The sequence below is a fragment of the Oncorhynchus nerka genome, linkage group LG18, assembly GCF_034236695.1.
Source record: "Oncorhynchus nerka isolate Pitt River linkage group LG18, Oner_Uvic_2.0, whole genome shotgun sequence".
NCBI lineage: Eukaryota > Metazoa > Chordata > Actinopteri > Salmoniformes > Salmonidae > Oncorhynchus > Oncorhynchus nerka.
Window position 1 is genome coordinate 51517414 of NC_088413.1, and position 25021 is coordinate 51542434.

Sequence of the window (25021 nt, forward strand, 5' to 3'; positions counted from 1 at the left end):
GACTTGAGGTTATTATTTATAGGGGTGCCAGGTAGTTTGTGCCTACCAGAGAAAACATTGGTTTCTCCTTTTGGTTTGGGAGGGAATGAGTCCCATCTGGTCCGTCAAGTCTACACCAATACAAAGGACTCATGAAAAGTCAGGATGGAAATACACTTTTCATAAACCCTTAAAACATTGGAAAAAAATTCAAAAACAACTTTATTCTTTTGCGTGGGTTGTATTACAAACATAAATGATCACATACACATAACAATATAACAAACAATGAGCTCTGGTTCCTCCAGAAATGTCCTGTACCTCAGGCCTAATAAGAGTCCAGACCGGTAAAGAAGTTCAGGGAACTCAAGTGACCTTAGTCACGCAATGTTTGTCCGTTCATAAAAGTGTAGCGTAAACCCAGTATCAAATCATACAATCAAAATAACAATTATTTTACCACACAACCATCAAGCGTTTCAACTCTTAAGTCCTCAACTACAACTAAGTACATAAATCATCACGGTATACATCACATCAAAACAAATTAAATACCGTATACAAAAAGGTTGTAGTCAGTCGGTCAGTTAGACAATCCAATCCGCCAATATATCTCCAGCGGAGAAAGGCCACGAAGAACAACGGAGAGGTGTAGTCCACGGAGCAAAGAGTGGATCCGATCCTGGGTAAACTTGCTATTAGGCTACAAAACACACTTTTAAAAGGCAACAAAACAAACGGAATAGAGAAGCTTCGGAACTGAGGGTTGAACACATACTCATTCACGTCTCCATCACAACCCCACTTTTGCGCAGCTGATGCTGGCTATTTAATTGGGAATTAAAGGGGAAGCGCCCTATTGGAAGAAGAAGCACAGTTGGTTCAGAAAAATTCAGGGCCGCCACAACCTCCTCCCTGTAGGCTGTCTCGGCGCTGTTGGTAATCATGCCTACCACTGTTGTGTCGTCTGCGAACTTGATGTTTGAGTTGGAGGCGTGCATGGCCATGCAGTCGTGGGTGAACAAGGAGTACAGGAGGGGGCTGAGAACACACCCTTGTGGGGCCCCAGTGTTGTTGGAGATGTTGTTTCCTACCTTCACCACCTGGGGCGGCCCATCAGGAAGTCCAGGACCCAGTTGCACAGGGCAGGGTCAAGATCCAGGGCCTCAAGCTTAATGATACGTTTGGAGGATACTATGGTGTTGAATGCTGAGCTGTAGTCAATGAACAGCATTCTTACATAGGTATTCCTCTTGTCCAGATAGGATTTGGCAGTGTGCAGTGTGATGGCGATTGCATCGTCTGTGGGCCTATTGGGGCGGTAAGCAAATTGAAATGGGTCTAGGGTGACAGGTAGGGTGGAGGTGATATGATCTTTGACTAGTCTCTCAAAGCACTTCATGATGACAGACGTGAGTGCTAAGGGGCGGTAGTCATTTAGTTCTGTTACCTTAGCTTTCTTGGGAACAGGAACAATGGTGGCCATATTGAAGCATGTGGGGACAGCAGATTGGGATTGATTGAATATGTCCGTAAACACACCAGCCAGCTGGTCTGCGCATGCTCTGAGGACGCGGCTAGGGACGCCGTCCGGGCCGACAGCCTTGCGAAGGTTAACACGTTTAAAATGTTTTACTCACGTTGGCCACAGAGAAGGAGAGCCCACAGTGTTCGGTACCGGGCCGCCTCGGTGGCAGTGTATATTCCTCAAAGCGTTGTTTAATTTGTCTGGAAGCAAGACGTCTATGTACACGACGGGGCTGGTTTTCTTTTTGTAATCCATGATTGCCTGTAGACCCTGCCACAATAGTCTCGTGTTTGAGCCGTTGAATTGCAACTCCACTTTGTCTCTATACTGACACTTTGCTTGTTTGATTGCCTTACGGAGGGAATAACTACACTGTTTGTATTTAGTCATATTTCCAGTCGCCTTGCCATGATTGAATGTGGTGGTACGTGCTTTCATCTTTGCGCGAATGCTACCATCAATCCACCGTTTCTAGTTAGGGAAGGTTTTAATAGTCACAGGTATTAAACAGTCCCTGGAGCTAAATTATGAAAGACTGTAGTAACGATAAGCTCCGATGTGATCTGTTCTGCTTTCGGTACTGGAGAAATTAAGAAAATACCTTTCCTATTTATTATTGCTGCATAAATGTTATCTTGCACATTTTATCTCACCAACTGTTTCTAATTTGCAATAAGATGAAGACATTCGTCTATGAAGCATATTCGCTATTCCCAATCAGGAAGAGAGACTTCTCTCGTGCAGAGCCTGTGTGTGTCTCGCACACATCACACACACACACACCTTAATTAGCGAAGATGGAGGAGAGAACTAAATGTTCAAAAGGCCACAAGTACAACAAGATTTTTGCTTGTAAGGGCGGAAATACAAACAATCTGTCCAAACATCTATGGAAAGTGCATCATGAACAGGCAGAGAAATGCAGTTTTCGACTGCCTAGCTCGTAGTTCATCCCTAGTTGCCCGATCTACTTTCGGTATATATGCTAGCAGCCTGGAGCCCACACACGGAGTTAACTCAATTATGAGAAACACGGGGTCATGATCAAAAGTAACCATTAGCCAGCTGATTTAATTTAGGTACGTACCCATAGCTAAAAATCACCCATTTAAAGATTTTGCTACTTTTTTGTTAAAGTTCCAGCTACAATGAACCAACCCACTCCTCCCTCTAATACCGCTGGTCCAAGCCAAAGACAAGCCCAAAGCCCCTTCACGCTGGCAGATAGTGTGAGGATGACTGAGGAGAGGGTGAATGAGTGCCACCTAACCGTGACCAAGTTCATAGTGATAGGCCTAGACCCCTTTGACACAGTGGAGTCCAAGGCTTTTAGGTAACAGTCAGTCAGTATATATTGAGTTGTATTCATTTTTAGGTTATAGTAGTATAAAAGGGTTGTATGTTAGTCCCATCACTCCACAATACACAACAACACAATAAATCAATAATTAACATTCAACACATTAAAACTTATTTTATTTTTTTACTGTAGGGAGATGACAAGGCACTCAACGCCAAATATACCCCTCCCTCCAGGAGTTACCTCAGTTACCTCACCTCGTCCCTCACCGAGCGTGTTGACCTAGAGGTCGAGCTCTACAAAGGCCTGCCTCCCATCCCCATGGCTGAAGATACTGTGATGTGGTTTTCTCCCACCACCACTCTGCCCTTCCTCACAAACAGCACAACAAACTACCTCTGTGCTCAAGCCTCCTCCACCACTAGCGAGAAGGTATTTTCGATTGCAGGGAACACAATAGGCCAGGAGAGGTCCCGACATCTGCCAGAGAAGGCAAACATGTTGATCTTTCTCCAGAAGAACTGCTAAGAGCTGGTAGTCCTTTTGCAGCCTACCTTCAAGCCCCACCCGTGTTGCTCTATACCACTATTTTCTTTCGCAGGAAAATATTGTTCATTTCATTTGTTTTACATTTCCATCATCATGTCACGTTCGGACCTTTATTTTCCTTTGTTTTGTCTTCATTTAGTATGGTCAGGGCGTGAGTTGGGGTGGGCAGTCTATGTTTTGTGTTTCTATGTTTAGGTTTCTGTTTCGGCCTAATATGGTTCTCAATCAGAGGCAGGTGTCGTTAGTTGTCTCTGATTGAGAATCATACTTAGGTAGCCTGGGTTTCACTGTTGGTTTGTGGGTGTTTGTTTCCGTGTCTGTGTTTGTCACCACACGGGACTGTTTCGGTTTGGTTTTAGTTTATGTTCATATTTATTGTTTTGTATTTCTTAGTGTTCAGTTTATGTTTTATAATAAACGATATGGACACTTACCACGCTGCGTTTTGGTTCAGATGAAGAGGAGGAAATCTGCCGTTACACATCACAACATTAGAGTCTATAATAGTGATTTATTCGAAACATTCCTGTTTCTTTAGCTGTAAATAACTGTTATTTTACATTTCAGAAAAAAAGCAATGTTAATTCTGTTCTTAATGTTTCGTTTTTTCGTAAAAAATTACAGAAAACAAACCAATAAGAATACCGTTAAAGTACCGGATCGATAAGCAGTATTGGTAAGAGTAGTAATACCGTTCAAATCTTAACGATACCCATCCTTACAGTGGGTACAACATCTCCTATACACTTCCTTATAAACTCGCTCACCGAGTCAGTGTATACGTAATGTTATTATCGGAGGCTACACGGAACATATCCCAGTCCACGTGATCGAAGCAATCTTGAAGTGAGGAATCCGATTGGTCAGACCAGCGTTGGATAGACCTAAGTACGGGCGCTTCCTGTTTTAGTTTCTGCCTATAGGAGGGGAGCAACAAGATGGAGTATTTTTCAGATTTGCCAAAAGGAGGGCTGGGAGGGCCTTGTATGCATTGCAGAAGTTAAGAGTAGCAATAGTTGAGTGTGTTACTTGCTCGTGAACAACAATCGATATGCTGATAGCATTTAGGTAGCCTTGTTCTCAAATTAGCGTTGTTAAAATCCCAAGCTACAATAAATGCAGCCTCAATATATATGGTTTTCAGTTTGCATAAAGTCCAGTGAAGTTCCTTGATGGACGTCTTGGTATCCGCTTGCGGGGGGATAAACACGGCCGTGACAATAACCGAGGACAGTGGGAGTGGGAGATAATACAGTTGGCATTTGATTGTGAGGAATTCTAGGTCAGGTGAACAAAAGGACTTGGGTTCCTGTATGTTGTTACAATTACACCATGAGTAGTTAATCATGAAACATACACCTCCCCCTTACCGGAGAGATGTTCATTTCTGTCGGTGTGATGCACTAAAATTACTTGGCTGTATGGACTCCGACAGCATGTATGTTACAATCCCGGAAATCTCTTTGGAAAGCAACTCTTACCCAGATTTCGTCGACTTTGTTAACTAGGGACTGGACATTAGTGAGTAATATACTTGGGAGCGGTAGGTGGTGTGTGCGCATCCCAAAGCCTAAATAGAAGACCGCCCCGGGACAATCTCTTCCGGCGGCGTTGTTTTGGGTCGGCCTCTGGAATCAGTTCAAATGCCCTGGGAGATACAGACAAATGATCCGCTTTGGGAAAGTTGTATTCCTGGTCGTAGTGCTGGTTGTGCTGGTAAGTTCACGACTCTCTGATATCCAATAGTTCCTCTCAGTTGTATATAATAACACTTCAAGTTTTCTGGGCTAACAATGTAATAAATAATACATAACAAATTAAATACTGCACAGTTTCCTAAGGACTTGAAGTGAAGCTGCCATCTCTATCGGCGCCATCTTGCAACAAGGTTCTCTGGTATGATGAAACCAAGATTGAACACTTTGGCCTGAATGCCAAGTGTCACGTCTGGAGGAAACCTGGCACCATCCCTACGGAGAAGCATAGTGGTGGCAGCACCATGCTGTAGGGATGTTTTTTAGCGGCAGAGACTGGGAGACTAATCAGGATCGAGGCAAAGATGATCAGAGCAAAGTACAGAGAAATCCTTGATGAAAACCTGCTCCAGAGCGCTAAGGACCTCAGAGTAGGGTGAAGATTCACCTTTCAACAGGACAACGACCCTAGATAACACAGCCAAGACAACGCAGGAGAGGCTTCGGAACAAGTCACGGAATGTCCTTGAGTGGCCCAGCTAGAGCCCGGACTTGAACCCAATCTAATATCTCTGGAGAGACCTGAAAATAGCTGTGCAGCGATGCTCCCCATCTAACCGGAGAGCTTGAGAGGATCTGCAGAGAAGAATGTGAGAAACTCTCCAAATACAGGTGTACCAAGCCTGTAGAGTCATACCCAAGAAGACCTGAGGCTGTAATCACTGCCAAAGGTGCTTCAACAAAGTAATGAGTAAAGGGTCTGAATACTTATGCAAATGTGATTCAACTTCTTTTTTTTTTTTATACATTTCCAAAAATTCTTTTTTTTTCTTTGTCATTATGGGGTATTGTGTATACATTGATGGGGGGGGGGGCAATTTCATCCATTTTAGAATAAGGCTGTAACGTAACAAAATGTGGAAAAAGCCAAGGGGTCTGAATACTTTACGAATGCACCGTATACTGCGGGTTAATTGTATTTTTTCTGAGTGGTAAAAACACACATTTCATACCAACTCCATCCCTCCCGTTTACTTTCACAACAATACCAACCTCGTCTAATCACGGTAGACACCAAAACAGGTCTCAAAAAGCTGGTTCAGAATTACAATATCTAATTTGGTTCCATCTAAAATCGAAAATACATTCAGAGTCAATAGAAGACAGTCTTTGATGGTTGGATTAAATCTCTCTCTCCCTCTGTCTGTCTCTCGGTCTCTCTCATATCAGTGCATGTTGTTACGTGCACCCAATACCAGACAGACTGCATGGTCTCTCATTCTTCTCCACTGAATTTGTCATCGTCTTCACTGATTCCCTTTCATCGTCCTCCTCTTTCTCATCAGTATTCCAAGGGGTCAAAACTAGGAAGACATGTGCACTCTTTATTTTGCTCCCTCCCTCGCTCACTGTTTCTTTCTCTCTCTCACTAACACAACATCTTGGAAGAATACTACAGTACAAGCTGCTTCATTGTATGCATTGTCTATAAATGGTGTATTGTGCCTTGTTAGAAATTAACCTCTCTCCATGGGATTCAATATTTTGATTATGAAACATGTTGATTTCAACAAAGAACATTTCTGTATTTGTATTGCAAATCCAAAGGAAATTACAACCTGCTTTTGTCAGCACGTCTCTCAAAATGTGGTCTCCAGCTAGTCACCCACCCATGCATGCACACTGCACAAGGTATACAGCCCTATTTTGGTGGCCTCTGATACATTATAATACCATGATTCCATCTGAAATACACAGCAAAATGATTGAATACTTGAACAACTTAATCTCCCAGTTTGGTAAAAATGAATTGTGGTATTGTGTAGAAAGGCAAACATTTAAATGACTGAAAATGCATGAATTCATTGAGTTGTTAGTTGTTTGGGATATTGCCTACATCTATACTGTATGATCAGGACTATTTTCTAAGTAAGATAACCCTTTTTAACAATAAACCTGTCTTCTATTGATATTCAAGATATTCATATCTACCATTTTATTGCAAGTTATGAATGGCCTCAATGATGTTTGTTTTTCAAATTCTGTATTTTATTGGCTCTGTGGCTGTGGACACTAAGGGTAAGCAAACCAATGTGTCATTTTTTTGTTATTTGGGTGAACTCTCTCTTTGGCCTGTCAATCAGTCACTGTGATTGGGATTGTCAGGGGAGGGGGCAGGATGTTTGTCAGTCACAGAGTTGGTATGGTTTCAGACCCGTCAATTAGTTATTGTCAGTTATTGTGGGTGGGAATAGCCCCCCAAAAATCTTCTAATTACATTTATTGAGGCAAAAACCTAAGAAATGAGGCTGTATTCTATCAAGTAAACATACATTCCGTGTTTACAAAACAATATAGAATTGCAGGAAACTGGTTTTCAGGGGGTGACCCCCAGACTCCCACCATAGTGTGCACCCACACTTTTATACAAAGTCATGCTTTCATGAATAGACCTACAGGTATGAATGAAGAAATAAGCAGTTGTTAAACATGGGCTTTGCTACACAGAAAGCAACAGTTGACTACTCCATAGTCAGCACTTCATTCAAATCAGTAGGCCTATATCAATATCTGTAATAATAACATATAATTATCATTAGCTTTTATAACCGTCAATGTTATGTTTTGGTCCAGAATGAGGCTCTCTCCACTACCGATTGTTCCTTCAGTGAGGATTCAACATCTTCCTCGAATGTTTTCATAATTTATCTGCAGATAAATTACGGAAAAACAGTAATAGCCTACCATTATTCAAATTAGGGAGCCAAACTAACGGTCCTCTCACCTATGCAATTCGGTTCCTGACATTCACCTAAAAGAGACATTCAAAAATAGCTGTTCGTTCACAAACAGCCCATCACTAGGCTACACTGACGTCACTTTAGTGGCCCCTGGAAAATCTCGACATGAGCTTGAATCCTAAGAAAATACACACAAGATCTTTAGTTTACTTGTCCCAACGCGATACCATGGACATATAACTACGTTGTATGATTTATGAATAGCAAAGGGATATAGGAGTTTGACTTTATTCAGTTCGGCACCTTTTATAATCTAGTCAACACAATCAAAGCACAGTAAACACAGTCAATAGCCTATGCGGTCCCAACTCCGTGGCTTGCTAAATTAAACACGCAAAATAAATGAATGTGCCACAAAACGAGAATTAAGTGGATTTCAACTCATCGTTACCACTTACATTACAAGGGACGTATAAATTCACTCACAGGAGACGAAGAAGCATCATGCTTTTTCTTCTGTCTGAAAATACATTGACTGCAGCCAACCACAGTGCACAAAAATAACACAGGTACCGAGAGGCGGGACAGGCAGCAGATTGACAGACCAGCAGAGTTTCCCTGTCATCTCTCCATTTGTATAAGCCCTGTCAATAGATCACTAGAAGATGCATCATTTCATTCACTCTAGGGGGAGAAGGCTATATGGACTTTTCTGACTAGATAATTGAAACTTTTAAATGAAAAGAAGCCTAGTTAATTTATGAAGTGGAAAAAGTATCCGACTGCCAATTGATCTGTTAATGGCCGTTTTGCCGATTACTGTTATTCTTATTGTGTTACTTTTTATTATTACTTTTTTTTATTTTAGTCAACTTGGTAAATATTTTCTTAACTCTTCTTGAACTGCACTGTTGGTTAAGGGCTTGTAAGTAAGCATTTCACTGTAAAGTCTACACTTGTATTCTGCGCATGTGACAAATAGTTTGATTAGATTTGGTCGGCGCCTTGGGAATCCGCTGATCATCCATAACCTGTCATTACTTCTATTTCTAGAATTCCAACACAGCCAACATCAAATTACAAAAGAAAATTCCACAGCACAGCACCCTACATCTGTGATTTGTTCACTAGTTAGGACATCTACTTTGTGCATGACAAGTGCTTTTTCCAACAATTGTTTACAGACAGATTATTTCACTTATAATACACTGTATCACAATTCCAGTGGGTCAGACGTTTACATACACTAAGTTGATTGTGCCTTTAAACAGCTTGGACAATTCCAGAAAATGATGTCATGGCTTTAGAAGCTTCTGATAGGCTAATTGACATCAATTGAGTCAATTGGAGGTGTACCTGTGGATGTATTTCAAGGCCTACCTTCAAACTCTGTGCTTCTTTGCTTGACATCATGGGAAAATCAAAAGAAATCAGCCAAGACAGCAGAAAAAAAATTGTAGACCTCCACAAGTATGATTCATCCTTGGGAGCAATTTCCAAATGCCTGAAGGTACCACGTTCATCTGTACAAACAATAGTACGCAAGTATAAACACCATGGGACCAGGCAGCCGTCATACAGCTCAGGAAGGAGACGCGTTCTGTCCCCTAGAGATGAACGTACTTTGGTGCAAAAAGTGCAAATCAATCCCAGAACAACAGCAAAGGACCTTGTGAAGATGCTGGAGGAAACAGGTACAAAATGATCTATATCCACAGTAAAAAGAGTCCTATATCACATAACCTGAAAGGCCGCTCAGCAAGGAAGAAGCCACTGCTCCAAAACCACCATAAAAAAAGCCAGACTATGGTTTCAAACTGCACATGTGGACAAAGATCATACTTTTTGGAGAAATGTCCTCTGGTCTGATGAAACAAAAATGGAACTGTTTGGCCATAATGACCATCGTTATGTTTGGGGGACAAAGTGGGACGCTTGCAAGCCGAAGAACACCATCCCAACCATGTAGCATGGGGGTGGCAGCATCATGTTGTGGGGGTGCTTTGCTGCAGGAGGGACTGGTGCACTTGACAAAATAGATGGCATCATGAGGAGGAGAATTATGTGGATATATTGAAGCAACATCTCAAGACATCAGTCAGGAAGTTAAAACTTGGTCACAAATGGGTCTTCCAAATGGACAATGACCCCAAGCCTCCTCCCTATTTGTGGCAAAATGGCTTAAGGACAACAAAGTCAAGGTATTGGAGTGGCCATCACAAAGCCCTGACCTCAATCCTATAGAAAATGAGTGGTACGAACTGAACACTCAACAACCCGGTCCCATTCCGCTTCGCTCCACAGGTAGTATCACATTTTCATTTCATTTCATTACAGTACAACGGTTTGATTTGTTTGATCGTAGCTAGCTACATAGCTAGCTACATAGCCGTCTTTGTATCAAAGATAATTGTGTAGTCTAGAGTGATTTTCTAGGTTAGCTAGCCAGCTATTGTCGTTCTTTTAACGCAACGTAACGTAATCAACACTGCTAGCTAGCCAGCTAGCCCCCGAATAGCAGCACCGTAGAAACTATCACACTCAACGGAACGATTTGATTAATGTAGTGTCAACAACGCAGCCACTGCCAGCTAGCCTACAAAGTCAACAACGCAGCCACTGCCAGCTAGCCTACTTCAGCAGTACTGTATCATTTTAATCATTTTAGTCAATAAAATTCTTGCTACGTAAGCTTAACTTTCTGAACATTCGAGACGTGTAGTCCACTCGTCATTCCAATCTCCTTTGCATTATCGTAGCCTCTTCTGTAGCCTGTCAACTATGTGTCTGTCTATCCCTGTTCTCTCCTCTCTGCACAGACCATACAAACGCTCCACACCGCGTGGCCGCGGCCACCCTAATCTGGTGGTCCCAGCGCGCACGACCCACGTGGAGTTCCAGGTCTCCGGTAGCCTCTGGAACTGCCGATCTGCGGCCAACAAGGCAGAGTTCATCTCAGCCTATGCCTCCCTCCAGTCCCTCGACTTCTTGGCACTGACGGAAACATGGATCACCACAGATAACACTGCTACTCCTACTGCTCTCTCTTCGTCCGCCCACGTGTTCTCGCACACCCCGAGAGCTTCTGGTCAGCGGGGTGGTGGCACCGGGATCCTCATCTCTCCCAAGTGGTCATTCTCTCTTTCTCCCCTTACCCATCTGTCTATCGCCTCCTTTGAATTCCATGCTGTCACAGTTACCAGCCCTTTCAAGCTTAACATCCTTATCATTTATCGCCCTCCAGGTACCCTCGGAGAGTTCATCAATGAGCTTGATGCCTTGATAAGCTCCTTTCCTGAGGACGGCTCACCTCTCACAGTTCTGGGCGACTTTAACCTCCCCACGTCTACCTTTGACTCATTCCTCTCTGCCTCCTTCTTTCCCTCCTCTCCTCTTTTGACCTCACCCTCTCACCTTCCCCCCTACTCACAAGGCAGGCAATACGCTCGACCTCATCTTTACTAGATGCTGTTCTTCCACTAACCTCATTGCAACTCCCCTCCAAGTCTCCGACCACTACCTTGTATCCTTTTCCCTCTCGCTCTCATCCAACACTTCCCACACTGCCCCTACTCGGATGGTATCGCGCCGTCCCAACCTTCGCTCTCTCTCCCCCGCTACTCTCTCCTCTTCCATCCTATCATCTCTTCCCTCTGCTCAAACCTTCTCCAACCTATCTCCTGATTCTGCCTCCTCAACCCTCCTCTCCTCCCTTTCTGCATCCTTTGACTCTCTATGTCCCCTATCCTCCAGGCCGGCTCGGTCCTCCCCTCCCGCTCCGTGGCTCGACGACTCATTGCGAGCTCACAGAACAGGGCTCCGGGCAGCCGAGCGGAAATGGAGGAAAACTCGCCTCCCTGCGGACCTGGCATCCTTTCACTCCCTCCTCTCTACATTTTCCTCTTCTGTCTCTGCTGCTAAAGCCACTTTCTACCACACTAAATTCCAAGCATCTGCCTCTAACCCTAGGAAGCTCTTTGCCACCTTCTCCTCCCTCCTGAATCCTCCTCCCCTCCCCCTCTGCAGATGACTTCGTCAACCATTTTGAAAAGAAGGTCGACGACATCCGATCCTCGTTTGCTAAGTCAAACGACACCGCTGGTTCTGCTCACACTGCCCTACCCTGTGCTCTGACCTCTTTCTCCCCTCTCTCTCCAGATGAAATCTCGCGTCTTGTGACGGCCGGCCGCCCAACAACCTGCCCGCTTGACCCTATCCCCTCCTCTCTTCTCCAGACCATTTCCGGAGACCTTCTCCCTTACCTCACCTCGCTCATCAACTCATCCCTGACCGCTGGCTACGTCCCTCCCGTCTTCAAGAGAGCGAGAGTTGCACCCCTTCTGAAAACCTACACTCGATCCCTCCGATGTCAACAACTACAGACCAGTATCCCTTCTTTCTTTTCTCTCCAAAACTCTTGAACGTGCCGTCCTTGGCCAGCTCTCCCGCTATCTCTCTCAGAATGACCTTCTTGATCCAAATCAGTCAGGTTTCAAGACTAGTCATTCAACTGAGACTGCTCTTCTCTGTATCACGGAGGCCCTCCGCACTGCTAAAGCTAACTCTCTCTCCTCTGCTCTCATCCTTCTAGACCTATCGGCTGCCTTCGATACTGTGAACCATCAGATCCTCCTCTCCACCCTCTCCGAGTTGGGCATCTCCGGAGCGGCCCACGCTTGGATTGCGTCCTACCTGACAGGTCGCTCCTACCAGGTGGCGTGGCGAGAATCTGTCTCCTCACCACGTGCTCTCACCACTGGTGTCCCCCAGGGCTCTGTTCTTGGCCCTCTCCTATTCTCGCTATACACCAAGTCACTTGGCTCTGTCATAACCTCACATGGTCTCTCCTATCATTGCTATGCAGACGACACACAATTAATCTTCTCCTTTCCCCCTTCTGATGACCAGGTGGCGAATCGCATCTCTGCATGTCTGGCAGACATATCAGTGTGGATGACGGATCACCACCTCAAGCTGAACCTCGGCAAGACGGAGCTGCTCTTCCTCCCGGGGAAGGACTGCCCGTTCCATGATCTCGCCATCACGGTTGACAACTCCATTGTGTCCTCCTCCCAGAGCGCTAAGAACCTTGGCGTGATCCTGGACAACACCCTGTCGTTCTCAACTAACATCAAGGCGGTGGCCCGTTCCTGTAGGTTCATGCTCTACAACATCCGCAGAGTACGACCCTGCCTCACACAGGAAGCGGCGCAGGTCCTAATCCAGGCACTTGTCATCTCCCGTCTGGATTACTGCAACTCGCTGTTGGCTGGGCTCCCTGCCTGTGCCATTAAACCCCTACAACTCATCCAGAACGCCGCAGCCCGTCTGGTGTTCAACCTTCCCAAGTTCTCTCACGTCACCCCGCTCCTCCGCTCTCTCCACTGGCTTCCAGTTGAAGCTCGCATCCGCTACAAGACCATGGTGCTTGCCTACGGAGCTGTGAGGGGAACGGCACCTCAGTACCTCCAGGCTCTGATCAGGCCCTACACCCAAACAAGGGCACTGCGTTCATCCACCTCTGGCCTGCTCGCCTCCCTACCACTGAGGAAGTACAGTTCCCGCTCAGCCCAGTCAAAACTGTTCGCTGCTCTGGCCCCCCAATGGTGGAACAAACTCCCTCACGACGCCAGGACAGCGGAGTCAATCACCACCTTCCGGAGACACCTGAAACCCCACCTCTTTAAGGAATACCTAGGATAGGATAAAGTAATCCTTCTCACCCCCCTTAAAATATTTAGATGCACTATTGTAAAGTGGCTGTTCCACTGGATGTCATAAGGTGAATGCACCAATTTGTAAGTCGCTCTGGATAAGAGCGTCTGCTAAATGACTTAAATGTAAATGTAAATGTAACTGACGAACTGAAAAAGCGTGTGCAACCAAGGAGGCCAACAAACCTGACTCCATTAGACCAGCTCTGTCAGGAGGAATGGGACAAAATTCACCCAACTTATTGTGGGAAGCTCGTGGAAGTCTACCTGAAATGTTTGACCCAAGTTAAACAATTTAAAGGCAATGCTACCAAATACTAATTCAGTGTATGTAAACTTCTGACCCACGGAATGTGATGAAAGAAATAAAAGCTGAAATAAATCACTCTACTTTTATTCTGACATTTCACATTCTTAAAATCAAGTGGTGATCCTGACTGACTTAAGACAGGACATTTATCTAGGATTAAACGTCAGGAATTGTGAAAAACTGGCTAAAGTGTATGTAAACTTCCGACTTCAACTTGTATGTAGGTATGACTGAATGTGTGTGTGAGTTAGTAGCAGCAGCATGGTTGGGAGGGGGCAGCCACCATGGCCCCAAGGCAGCAGGCCCAACCCCACAGCCTGGGGACGATAACGCAACCGCTCCCCTCCTCACTACACCATCCACGCACGCGTGCACACACACACAAAATGGGGGGCAGGTACCCTACCAGTTAGAGTGTTAGGCCAGTAACCGAAAGGGTGCTAGTTCGAATCCCTTGAGCAAGGCACTTAAACCCTAATTTCTCTAGGGTTGGCGTGGATAATGGCTGACACTGGCCATGACCCCACTCTCTGAGGGTGTCTCTTAGGGGGAGATGGGATATGCAAAAACACATTTCCAAATCACACGTGTATTAATACACACTTTTTCATGTGTGAAATAGAACAAATATAAGCACTAACCACCTGACCACATGTTGCTTATATTACAGGGACCACTACATTACTTAATACCTCAATTACCAAAGACAATGGCTTAATTATAGAGTGGCAAGAACATCAAATGTGGACCGTCACAATGAATTGAAAGGATGGTAATGGAGTTGGTAGTGTCTGTTCAGGGCTCCAGCCAGTCAGTTATAGGACGCATCCCAAATTGCACCCTACTATTCCTATAGTGCACATCTTTTGACCAGAGCTAAAGCGGTTAGTGTTTAATGGTATCCCTGTGCGTCAGTTGGAATTCACTTATTGTAGCCTACATTATGCGTTGAGGTACAGCTGGTTCAAATCCCCGAGACGACTAGGTGAAACATCTGTTGAGGTGCACTTGAGCAAGGCCATTTCTCCCATAAGTCACTCTGGCTAAGAGAGTCTGCTAAATGACTCAAATGTTAAATGTAATTGGTATACTACTGTATGTTTCATACATTTCCTTGAGTTTGACGTTGTGTTGACACCATTAAATGATATTACGTTTCTGTACTGTGTTGCTACACTAAAGCAAAACCTATTGCTGATGTTGAACAACATGGTAGGGCAAAATAATGATATATGTTGGACCACCCTGATCCCTGGTATTGTGGCAGATACAAACAGCTAAACAAACTACAGACTTTCATTTATAGCCATTTACTTCATGTCCATGCATAGAATAGAAAGGTACAGGCATGGAGACCGACGGTCCTGTACTGTATTCAACATTCAAGTGACAGCTCAAAAGTAAGTGAATAGAATTAATCAATTAAATTACAAAATCAATAAAATCTATTTAAAAAGTGGATACCCATCTCAGCTTCAGACTAAACGGTTCACTCCCCATGAATAGAAACCTAATACCTATCAGCAAGCAACCCACACCCAGGAAATTAAATTACATTCATCCAGTAGCGATGATTCCCCCTCACTACAATTATACCATATTGTACTATGATTACTTTCTCCATTGTAAATTCAAATCACACACACATTCTAGGAAATGAATTACTGAAGTAATCAAAGTCTATTCAAGTGAAGATTACTTAAGTGTCTGAAAAAAAGTTAAAAGACCAAATTGACCACAAAACTATCGGTTAGCGGCATGTTATGTTAGTAAATGTAATCTTAATTCCTTATTGCCCTTTTGAAAATACTTTAATTTGGAGTAATAATCATACAATTTTGAGAAACCTTTGAACAATTACCCTTTTGAAATGTGAATTGCCTTTATGTCCCCTTCAACCAAAGTGACTGCAGCTAAACCTGCATTTTCTACTACGTACAGTGCATTCAGAAAGTATTCAGACCCCTTGACTTGTTCCACATTTTGTTACTATACAGCCTTATTCTAAAATTGATTAAATTTTATGTTTTTCTAAAATATACATACAAACCTCATAATGACAAAGCGAAAACAGGTTTAGACATTTTTGCAAATGTATATTCAACTTTTTTTTTTTATATACAAAATACCTTCATTACATAAGTATTCAGACCCTTTGCTATGAGTCTCCAAATTGAGCTCAGGTGCATCCTGTTTTCATTGATCATCCTTGAGATGCTTCTACAACTTGATTTGAGTTCACCTGTGGTAAATTCAATTGATTAGACATGATTTGGAAAAGACACACCTGTCTATATGGTTCCACAGTTGATAGTGCATGTCAGTGCAAAAACCAAGCAATGGGGTTGAAGGAATTGTCCGTAGAGCACCGAGACAGGATTTTGTCAAGGCACAGATCACGGGAAGGATTGAAAGCATTGAAAGTCCCCTAGAAACACAGTGGCCTCCAAAATGTTTAAATGGAAGAACTTTGGAACCGCAAAGACTCTTGCTGGAGCTGGCCAAAATGGGAGAACCTTCCAGAAGTACAACCAGCCCGCTAAGAGTTTGCCAAAAGGCACCTAAAGGACTCTGACCATGAGAAATAAGATTCTCTGGTCTGATGAAACCAAGATTGAACTCTTTGGCCTGAATTCCAAGCGTCACGTCTGGAAGAAACCTGGCACCATCCCTACGGTGAAGCATGGTGGTGACAGCATCATGCTGTGGGGATGGTTTTCACTGGCAGGTAATGGGAGCAAAGTAGAGAGATCCTTGATCAAAACCTGCTCCAGAGGGTCCAGGACCTCAGAGTGGGGTGAAGGTTCGACTTCCAGCAGGACAACGACTCTAAGCACACAGCCAAGACAACGCAGGAGTGGCTTCAGGACAAGTCTCTGAATGTCGTTGAGTGGTCCAGCCAGAACCCGGACTTGAACATGATCTAACCTCTCTGGAGAGATCTGAAAATAGCTGAGCAGCAATGCTCCCCATCCAACCTGACAGAGCTTGAGAGGATCTGCAAAGAAAAATGGGAGAAACTCCCCAAATACAGGTGTGCCAAACTTTTAGCGTCATACCCAAGAATACTCGAGGCTGTAATCGCTGCCAAAGGTGCTTCAACAAAGTACTGAGTAAAGGGTCTGAATACTTATGTAAAATTTGATTGGTTTTTATTTTTTATAAATTAGCAAACATTTCTAAACATGTTTTAGATTTTTTTAAATTATGGGGTATTCTGTTTAGATTGAAAATAAAAAAGATTTAATACATTTTAGAATAAGTCTGTAACCTAACAAAATGTGGGGAAGGTCAAGGGGTCTGAAAACTTTCAGTACACATGTAGGATCTTCATTTGAGCCAATTTAAACCTGCAACAATAGGAAATGTGAATTATTATGTGGATTATAATTAATGTGCAGTTTTGTATGGGTTGATACATTTTTCACAAGGGAAAATTAAGTAAAATTTCTGAAGTGGAAATTACAAACTTCTAAAGCCTTTTTAAACCTCAAATGCACTATAAGCTTTACATTTCCTGCATTGCAGGAAAGTTCTCCTGCAACAGGGTGATTAAATATAGATCCTACATCTATACATATGACTCCTTATCGATCATAGACTGCACGTCCATGCCAAGACTTGAATCATCGCGTGTCAAAGACAGACACTTTCTGACAACTGAAGTAGTTTGAAGAATTCTGATTGCTAAACCATGGTATTTCATTGTAATATTTTTTTGTTAAATGGTTATCAATAAGTTATATAAAGACAACAGGCAGGTGACTTACTGCATTAAGATGAAGATGATGAGTGTGAAGCCTGCCATGACGATGAAGGGCATGCCAGGGAAGGTGGGCAGGGTCAGAGGGAACAGGCCATTAAACATCACCGCTGCAAACATAATACATGTGGTCTCCACAGACGCAGAGAAGGAGAACATCGCACCTGCAGGGTCACAAAAGAAACACGGGTTTATGCAGAGCCTTACGTTGACAGAGTTCCATCAACTGAACTCATGAACGTTGCAATAGTTGTTGAAACTCTCCAAATATAAGGCTCTGAGTTTTCAGCGGTTCTAAGTTTGAAGACACAAATTATTCTAAGCATTGATTTCTGTGTTACAATTTTTTTTATTTTTGGTGTGAGAGAGAGAGAGAGAGAGAGAGAGGAGAGGAGAGGAGAGAGAGGAGAGAGAGAGAGAGAGAGAGAGAGAGAGAGAGAGAGAGAGATGAACAAACGGTACAGGTTGTACATAAATGCAACAGCAGGCTTTGCATTTCACATAAATATACAGGGGCATTTCAGTAGCTAAGTAATCGAGACAAGGTAGCTATTTAACTCTTGAAAATCTTGATTGCTATTCAATGTTATTTTGCCTGCAAGAACAGTATCATTACTAGTGGTGCAATGATTTGAGAAATAATACAAATGTTACCAATCTTTCAATGCAGGTATACATTCTACATCGTATTGTTTCAATAAAATGACTGAATAAGAGAAAGGAATAACAAAATGTTACTGTGCATCATTTGTTCACCCAACCCTTCTCTGATGTGGCCATGATGGACTTACGGAGAACACGGAATATCCACGAGGCTGCTGGCTCTTTTCTCTATGCTGAGGATCTCAAGGTTCATCAAAATATAATAACATGCATATTTCTCTCAGGAGTTGGACTTGAGGAACAGGGAACATTCTGGGTCAAAAGTCCAATGTTAAACTGTCTCTTCATTTCAGTCACGTTGAAGTGTAATGTAAGGTACGCCTTGCAACTTATTCCGCTTGCTCTTTAGGGGGCTAGGTCAGGTTACTGTGAGGCACTTTGTGAACACTTGATGTAAAAAGGGCTTTATAAGTCAAATGTGATGGAGCAAATGTGGTGGAGCTCAAGACCCACCTTGTTCATCTGGCTCTACGATGGTGGAGGACAGAGAGCGGATGACAGCCTGAGTGATGCCAGCAGGGGCAGACACCACAGCCACTGGGGTGAAGGGAGAGAACGGGAAATGGCAGGGGAGGACAGACAGAACAAAATGAGGACAGACAGGACAGAACAGGAGAACAGGACAAATGGGCAGATGGGACAGGGGACAGACAGGACAGGGCGACAGACAGGTCAAGAGGGCAAACATGACATGAGGGCAGACAGGAAAGGAGGACATTTAACCCAGAAGAGGACAGACGGGACAGAAGGACAGACAGGATAGAGCAGAACAAGACAAAAGTTACATTAAAAAACTATGAGACATATTAGCCAATAAACTGCATTATCTATGAGATAAGGTTGATGTTATTAAGCTCAGGCTCGTTAAAGGGGAGGTGAGGGTAAGGCATTGCATTCTCCTTTATTAGAATACAGTTTAAAGCCTAATCATCACAAATGAGGATGTGTGTGTGTTCGTGTGTGTGCGCACATGTAGGTGTGCTGTATGTGTACTTATTATGTTTGTTACTTAAAAGGTGCACTACGCAGAAAGGGCTCCGTAATTTCCTGGTGGCTAAAATTCAAATAGTTGGCCTAATTTACCATAACCAAACATTTGCATTTTCAGCTGTTAGAAGCTGGTGTACAAAACCGAAAGTAAAAGATAAAGACGAAACGTAAGAACGGGAAGCATAGAAATAGCACCCCCAAAAAGTGACATATTGCAGCTTTAAAACATGCAGTCAGACGAACCAACTCCTGCCTGGCTATGGAAATGGGGGTGATGACTCTGAAGCTGTACCAGCGTGCTAACCCTCATTATTCCAGACAAAGGAAGAGAGCGGAATGCAGATATCTGGTGAGGTTGCAGCTAATTATTCACATAACGCTTAAAAGTGTGTGTGTGGTCACGCCACTCATCTCCCCTCTAAAATGCTTTAGTCCACCTCCACGTTGATTAGAATAACAATTTCCACAACTATTTATTTCATTAAGGATATCAATACCCATCCTGTACATCTCCCTCGGTCTCAAAAGCCTGTCTGACCACTAGGCTGGCACAATGCACTGTTATCCTAAAGGAGTCCGTGTTTAAGCAGCTCGTCAGGAAAATGACAACTTTACATACTCCAAGACAAAAGGATTTGTGTCTCTTTTTAATTAAAGCACAGCAGTGTCGAAGTGTGTCAACATCATCACAACAACTCCTGGCTAAAATCCAATCCAGCCTGTACTGTAACGTTGCAGTCTTAACCTCGTCAGTTACGAAGGTCTCTGCATGAAACCTTTCAAATATTTTTTATTTTATACCAGGGGTGGCCACCCTCCTCCCAAAGAGGGAGGCCCTGCATCTACATGCTTACTCCAACCCTGCTGTAACACACCTGATACAGCCAATCAGGGTCCTGGTGGGTAGCCAATTCCTAGAATCAAGTGTGTTAGATTAGGGTTGGAGCAGGAGGAGGGTAACTCTACAGGAGCCTGCAGGAGGGTAACTCTACAGGAGGACGGTAACTCTACAGGGGGACGGTAAAGGCACCAAAACTTTTATATTTGAGAAAACGTCAGGGATTTTATTCATAGTGTCTCAGAGTAGGAGTGCTGATCTATCCGTATTCTTAAAACACTTTGTGAATAGCGGCCCAGAATTTCATATTAGTTCAGTACATCAATCTGTGCATAGGTCCCCTCACCTAGAAACACCATCCATGTGTTAGTGGAGAAGGCCATTAGAACTAAGCCTGCTGTCCTGAAGAGAACACTCACTTTGGCCAGAGTCATCTCTCCTACCACTCTCATAAGCAGTGGGAAGATCCCCAGCAGGGTAAACCCCTAGGACAAAACATTACATACCTTTAGACATTCTCTACTTCTTATTGCATATTAATGATTGTTTGATGCTTGATTGGAAGTTGAATAAATTGGATACATTGAGTGATGGGATCATAGAGTCTATTATTCCTAACAATTAACAATCTGCAATTACAGTTGGGCAATCAATTTACTGGTCGCTCCTAAAAACACAATTTTGGGTAATTTGGGAAAGTTTGCTGTTTGGCTTTTGTTCTACAACGAGTCATTATATGTTGGAACCGCATTCCTTAGTTTGCCAAAACACTGCATCAATTAACCTTTAGAGATTGTGTCAAAACAACAAACATGGATATTTATGTACGTGTGTGTAGGCTATATATGTGCGTGCATACACTTCACGCCCGAGTGTGTGTGTGTGCGCGCGTCTGTCTATGCCCGTCAGAGTGCCTGTGTGTAATGTGACTCATTTGCCCTCTTTGTCTAAAAGCTGACAGATTTGATTTAATTATCCCGTACAGCTCAGGGTGACAAGTTGCCAGTGTCCTCATCCCCCCTCTGCCCCCTTCCCTCACCAGCAGTCTCAAATCTACACTAGGAAACATAATAGGAATGCATAAACATTTCCCTGAGAAGGTCAGCTCTCTATGTTTTTACTTCAATCAACTCATTAGAGCTTGTGGTGTTTGTGGTGTTTAATCATTCTTAGGGAACTCTGCTCTGCCCTAATTACAAGTCAATCTCATTCTCAACCTTTAAGCCAATTATTAAAAGCTACCTCAAGGAGAGGAGCCGTGAACCCACCCCTGCTGCCCTCCCAGACCTGCTACGGAGGAGAAGTAATACATTTAATTGACAATTCCATAACCCTTTGATATTCTATTATGTAACTAACATTAATATTGGGGATGGATTACCTGTGTTAGTTTAGCCGAGGCTACAAGCTGCTCATTTTCTCCTCCTAATTCCCAGAGCTCTCCCTTGTTTTTTCAACTTCCACTGTTTGAATCCCGAGAGCTAAAAACAAACCCTGTAGTTTTCCCCCCTTCTAAAGTCTTTCATCTGTTGGTAATTAAAGTATGTTTGTAGCAGAGGGCAAGAAGCAACACTCAGACATCCCCCATAGACTACGGACATAATACACCTCCTCCTCCAAATCGATGCGGCTGCCTGCCTCAGAGTCGGCCCAACAAAAGGCAGCAGAGCGTTCTGAGAGCCCCTGTGGCACCGTGCGGAGCAGTTGAGCCGAAAGACTAAATGGGAAAGCGTCGCCTCTCCGATCTGGATTCTGAGCTCTTTAACAAGCAGTCTTTGTTTAAGTGTCACATCAAGGCAAGACATCGACCCAGACTCATTCATGAGATCACGAAGGACGAAGAGAGACACACTCAAGTACCCGCACCCCCCCCCCACACACACACACACAATCATACACACCCCCAAAGGGTCCCTTGAAATACATACAGCATCTGAGTTGTAACTGCTGTGAACATATTAAAACTATGGTTGCTATTGGTTCAGATCAGTAAAGGTCTTGTGTAAGTACATTGTTTGAATGTTTTTTGTGTGGTTTCAGCTATTTTTATTTAAACTATCTTTGTTTCTGTTTTGTCGTTATGTGGTTTGGGATTTCTAAAACAAGGTGAAACGGTAAGAATGTGTTATTGTAAATGTGTGGGGACCGGATGGTACTATGCACTCTTGCTCCGAGCCATGGGACATAGCTAGTGCATATCATTAACTATCATCCAATCCATGGCCAGTCAAGTGGAGACCTGTGGACCTTGGTTTGGAAAGTCGCACGTGGGTAACTAACCCCAGTACGCAGACAGAGGAACAGTAATCATGTGATCTGAGTCATGTGCAAATGTTTTCACAACATTACGCAATGACCATTGGCAGTACTCTAGGAACATATAAAGCCAAAGGCCATGGGATCATCATTTTTTCAGTTAGATTTAGATTTATGATTGAATCAGCTGAACAAATAAACCCATAGGTGCAAGTGGTAATGCAAACAAATTTAGCTTCCATTTGAAATGTACAGTACAGAGCTGGACCTCTAGTTATGTGGATCAGACTTTGCACCATATCATCCAAATCTTTACATATTACTGTCTTATTACAGTATAATTGTCAATGCATTTCTCAGTGATTTGAGTCTTTAGTTGCTGGGGAAATCAATTGATGTTTGCCTTTTGGTGCATCTAAATCACAATCATGACCTTTCTGATGAAGCAGAGCCACTTACTAACAGCAGCATCTGGGCTGATTTGAACACGCCATACAGTTCAGTTGTGAACTCCCTTGGCTCGTACTTCAAATAGAGCAGGGAGATAGCCTGCTCTCCTGGAGGGAGGACACACACACACACACACACACACACACACACACACACAGAGAGAATTATTGCAAACGTAATAAATGTTTAGAGCGAGTTTAAGATATAGAGGAAAGGTTAATATAGAGTTGTAATGCAGTTATTGTGGTGGAATATTACTTGTCGGTTATATATACAGTACCAGTCAAAAGTTTGGACACCAATTCATTCAAAGTGTTTTTCTTTAATTTACGATTTTCTGCATTGTAAAATAATAGTGAAGACATCAGAACTATGAACACATATGGAATAATGTAGTAACCAAAAAAGTGTTAAATAAAAATATATTTTATATTTAAGATTCTTCAAAGTAGCCACCCTTTGCCTTATTGACAGATTTGCACACTCTTGGCATTTTCTCAACCAGCTTCACATGGAATGCTTTTTCAACAGTCTTGAAGAAGTTCCCACAAATGCTGAGCACTTGTTGGCTGCTGTTCCTTCACTCCGCGGTCCAACTCATCCCAAACCATCTCAATTGGGTTGAGGTCGGGTGATTGTGGAGGCCAGGTCATCTGATGCAGCACTCCATCACTCTCCTTCTTAGTCAAATAGCCCTTACACAGCTTGGAAGTGTGTTGGGTCATTGTCCTGTTGAAAATCAAAATGATAGTGGAACTAAGCGCAAACCAGATGTGATGGCGTATCGCTACAGAATGCTGTGGTAGCCATGCTGGTTAAATGTGCCTTGAATTCTAAATAAATCACAGACAGTGTCACCAGCAAAGCACCCCCACACCATTACACCTCCTCCTCCATACTTCACGGTAGGAACTACACATGCAGAGATCATCTGTTCACCTACTCTGCGTCTCACAAAGACACGGTGGTTAGAACCAAAAATCTCAAATTTGGACTCATCAGACCAAAGGACAGATTTCCACCGGTCTCATGTCCATTGCTTGTGTCTCTTGGCACACGCAAGTCTCTTCTTCTTATTGGTGTCATTTAGTGGTTTCTATGCAGCAATTCGACCACGAAGGCCTGATTCACACAGTCTCCTCTGAACAGTTGATGTTGAGATGTTACTGTTGCTTTTACTCTGAAGCATTTATTTGGGCTGCAATTTCTGAGGCTGGTAACTCTAATGAACGTATCCTCTGCAGCAGAGGTAACTCTGGGTCTTCCTTTCCTGTGGCGGTCCTCTTGAGAGACAGTTTCATCATAGCGCTTGATGATTTTTGTGACTGCACTTGAAGAAACTTTCAAAGTTCTTGAAATGTTCCCGGATTGACTGCCCTTCATGTCTTAAAGTAATCATGGACTGTCATTTCACTTTGCTTATTTGAGCTGTTCTTGCCATAATATGGACTAGGTATTTTACCAAATAGGGCTATCTTAACACAACTGATTGGCTCAAACGCATTAAGGAAATTCACTTTTAACAAGGCACACCTGTTAATTGAAATGGATTCCAGGGACTACCTCATGAAGCTGGTTGAAAGAATGCCAAGAGTGTGCAAATCTGTCATCAAGGCAAAGAGTGGCAACTTGAAGAATCTCAAATATAAAATATATTTTGATCTGTTTAACACTTGTTTGGTTATTATATAATTACATGTGTTATTTCATAGTTTTGATTTCTTCACTATTATCCTACAATAGTAGAAAATAGTAAAAAATAAAGAAAAACCCTGGAATGAGTAGGTGTGTCCAAACTTTTCACGGGTACTGTACGTGAACCATAGATTTTCATGACTGTCTTTAAATGGGTAATTTTACATGTAGGTGTACAGGGCAATCACATAGTCTGTATTTACAGAAGTGTCACTGAAATGGTACATCTCATTTTCCATTTCATAAAATAATTGCTAGGAATGATTCTATAAGACATTTGAGATACGGGCATTTTATTCACTATTTAGGGTTCTAAGGACATTGCCTGAACACATGGCCTCTTGTATGTATAGACATGAGCTCTGAAGTACATTTGTAATGTATTCATAACCAAGTATGAATTACTATAATGGTGACTATATAACTGACAGTCTTGGCCATTTCAAAAAATGGATTGGGTTTATTATGAAGTGTACCATAACTGTACATTAATTAAAAAATCATGTGGTCATGTATGGATGACAAACTGTACATTGACATTGAGGTATGTA

The 25021-nt window shown here is 43.0% G+C and overlaps 1 protein-coding gene across 2 annotated transcripts in view; it reads right to left on the reverse strand.

The window, feature by feature from the left end:
* zgc:174356 (uncharacterized protein LOC100137120 homolog) overlaps window positions 1-25021 on the reverse strand; it is a 45144-nt gene that overhangs the window by 17160 nt on the left and 2963 nt on the right. The window contains exons 3-7 of one of the 2 annotated variants that reach the window (XM_065004170.1): window positions 22785-22882; window positions 20416-20554; window positions 18695-18778; window positions 17586-17742; window positions 14200-17165 (exon numbers count right to left, since the gene is read on the reverse strand). In XM_065004170.1, the coding sequence (XP_064860242.1) occupies window positions 17126-17165; window positions 17586-17742; window positions 18695-18778; window positions 20416-20554; window positions 22785-22882 (518 nt within the window). In that variant the 3' untranslated portion in view covers window positions 14200-17125. Of the gene's footprint in view, window positions 1-14199; window positions 17166-17585; window positions 17743-18694; window positions 18779-20415; window positions 20555-22784; window positions 22883-25021 lie in introns of those variants that run through there. The other variant, XM_029687832.2, reaches the window with a different exon arrangement.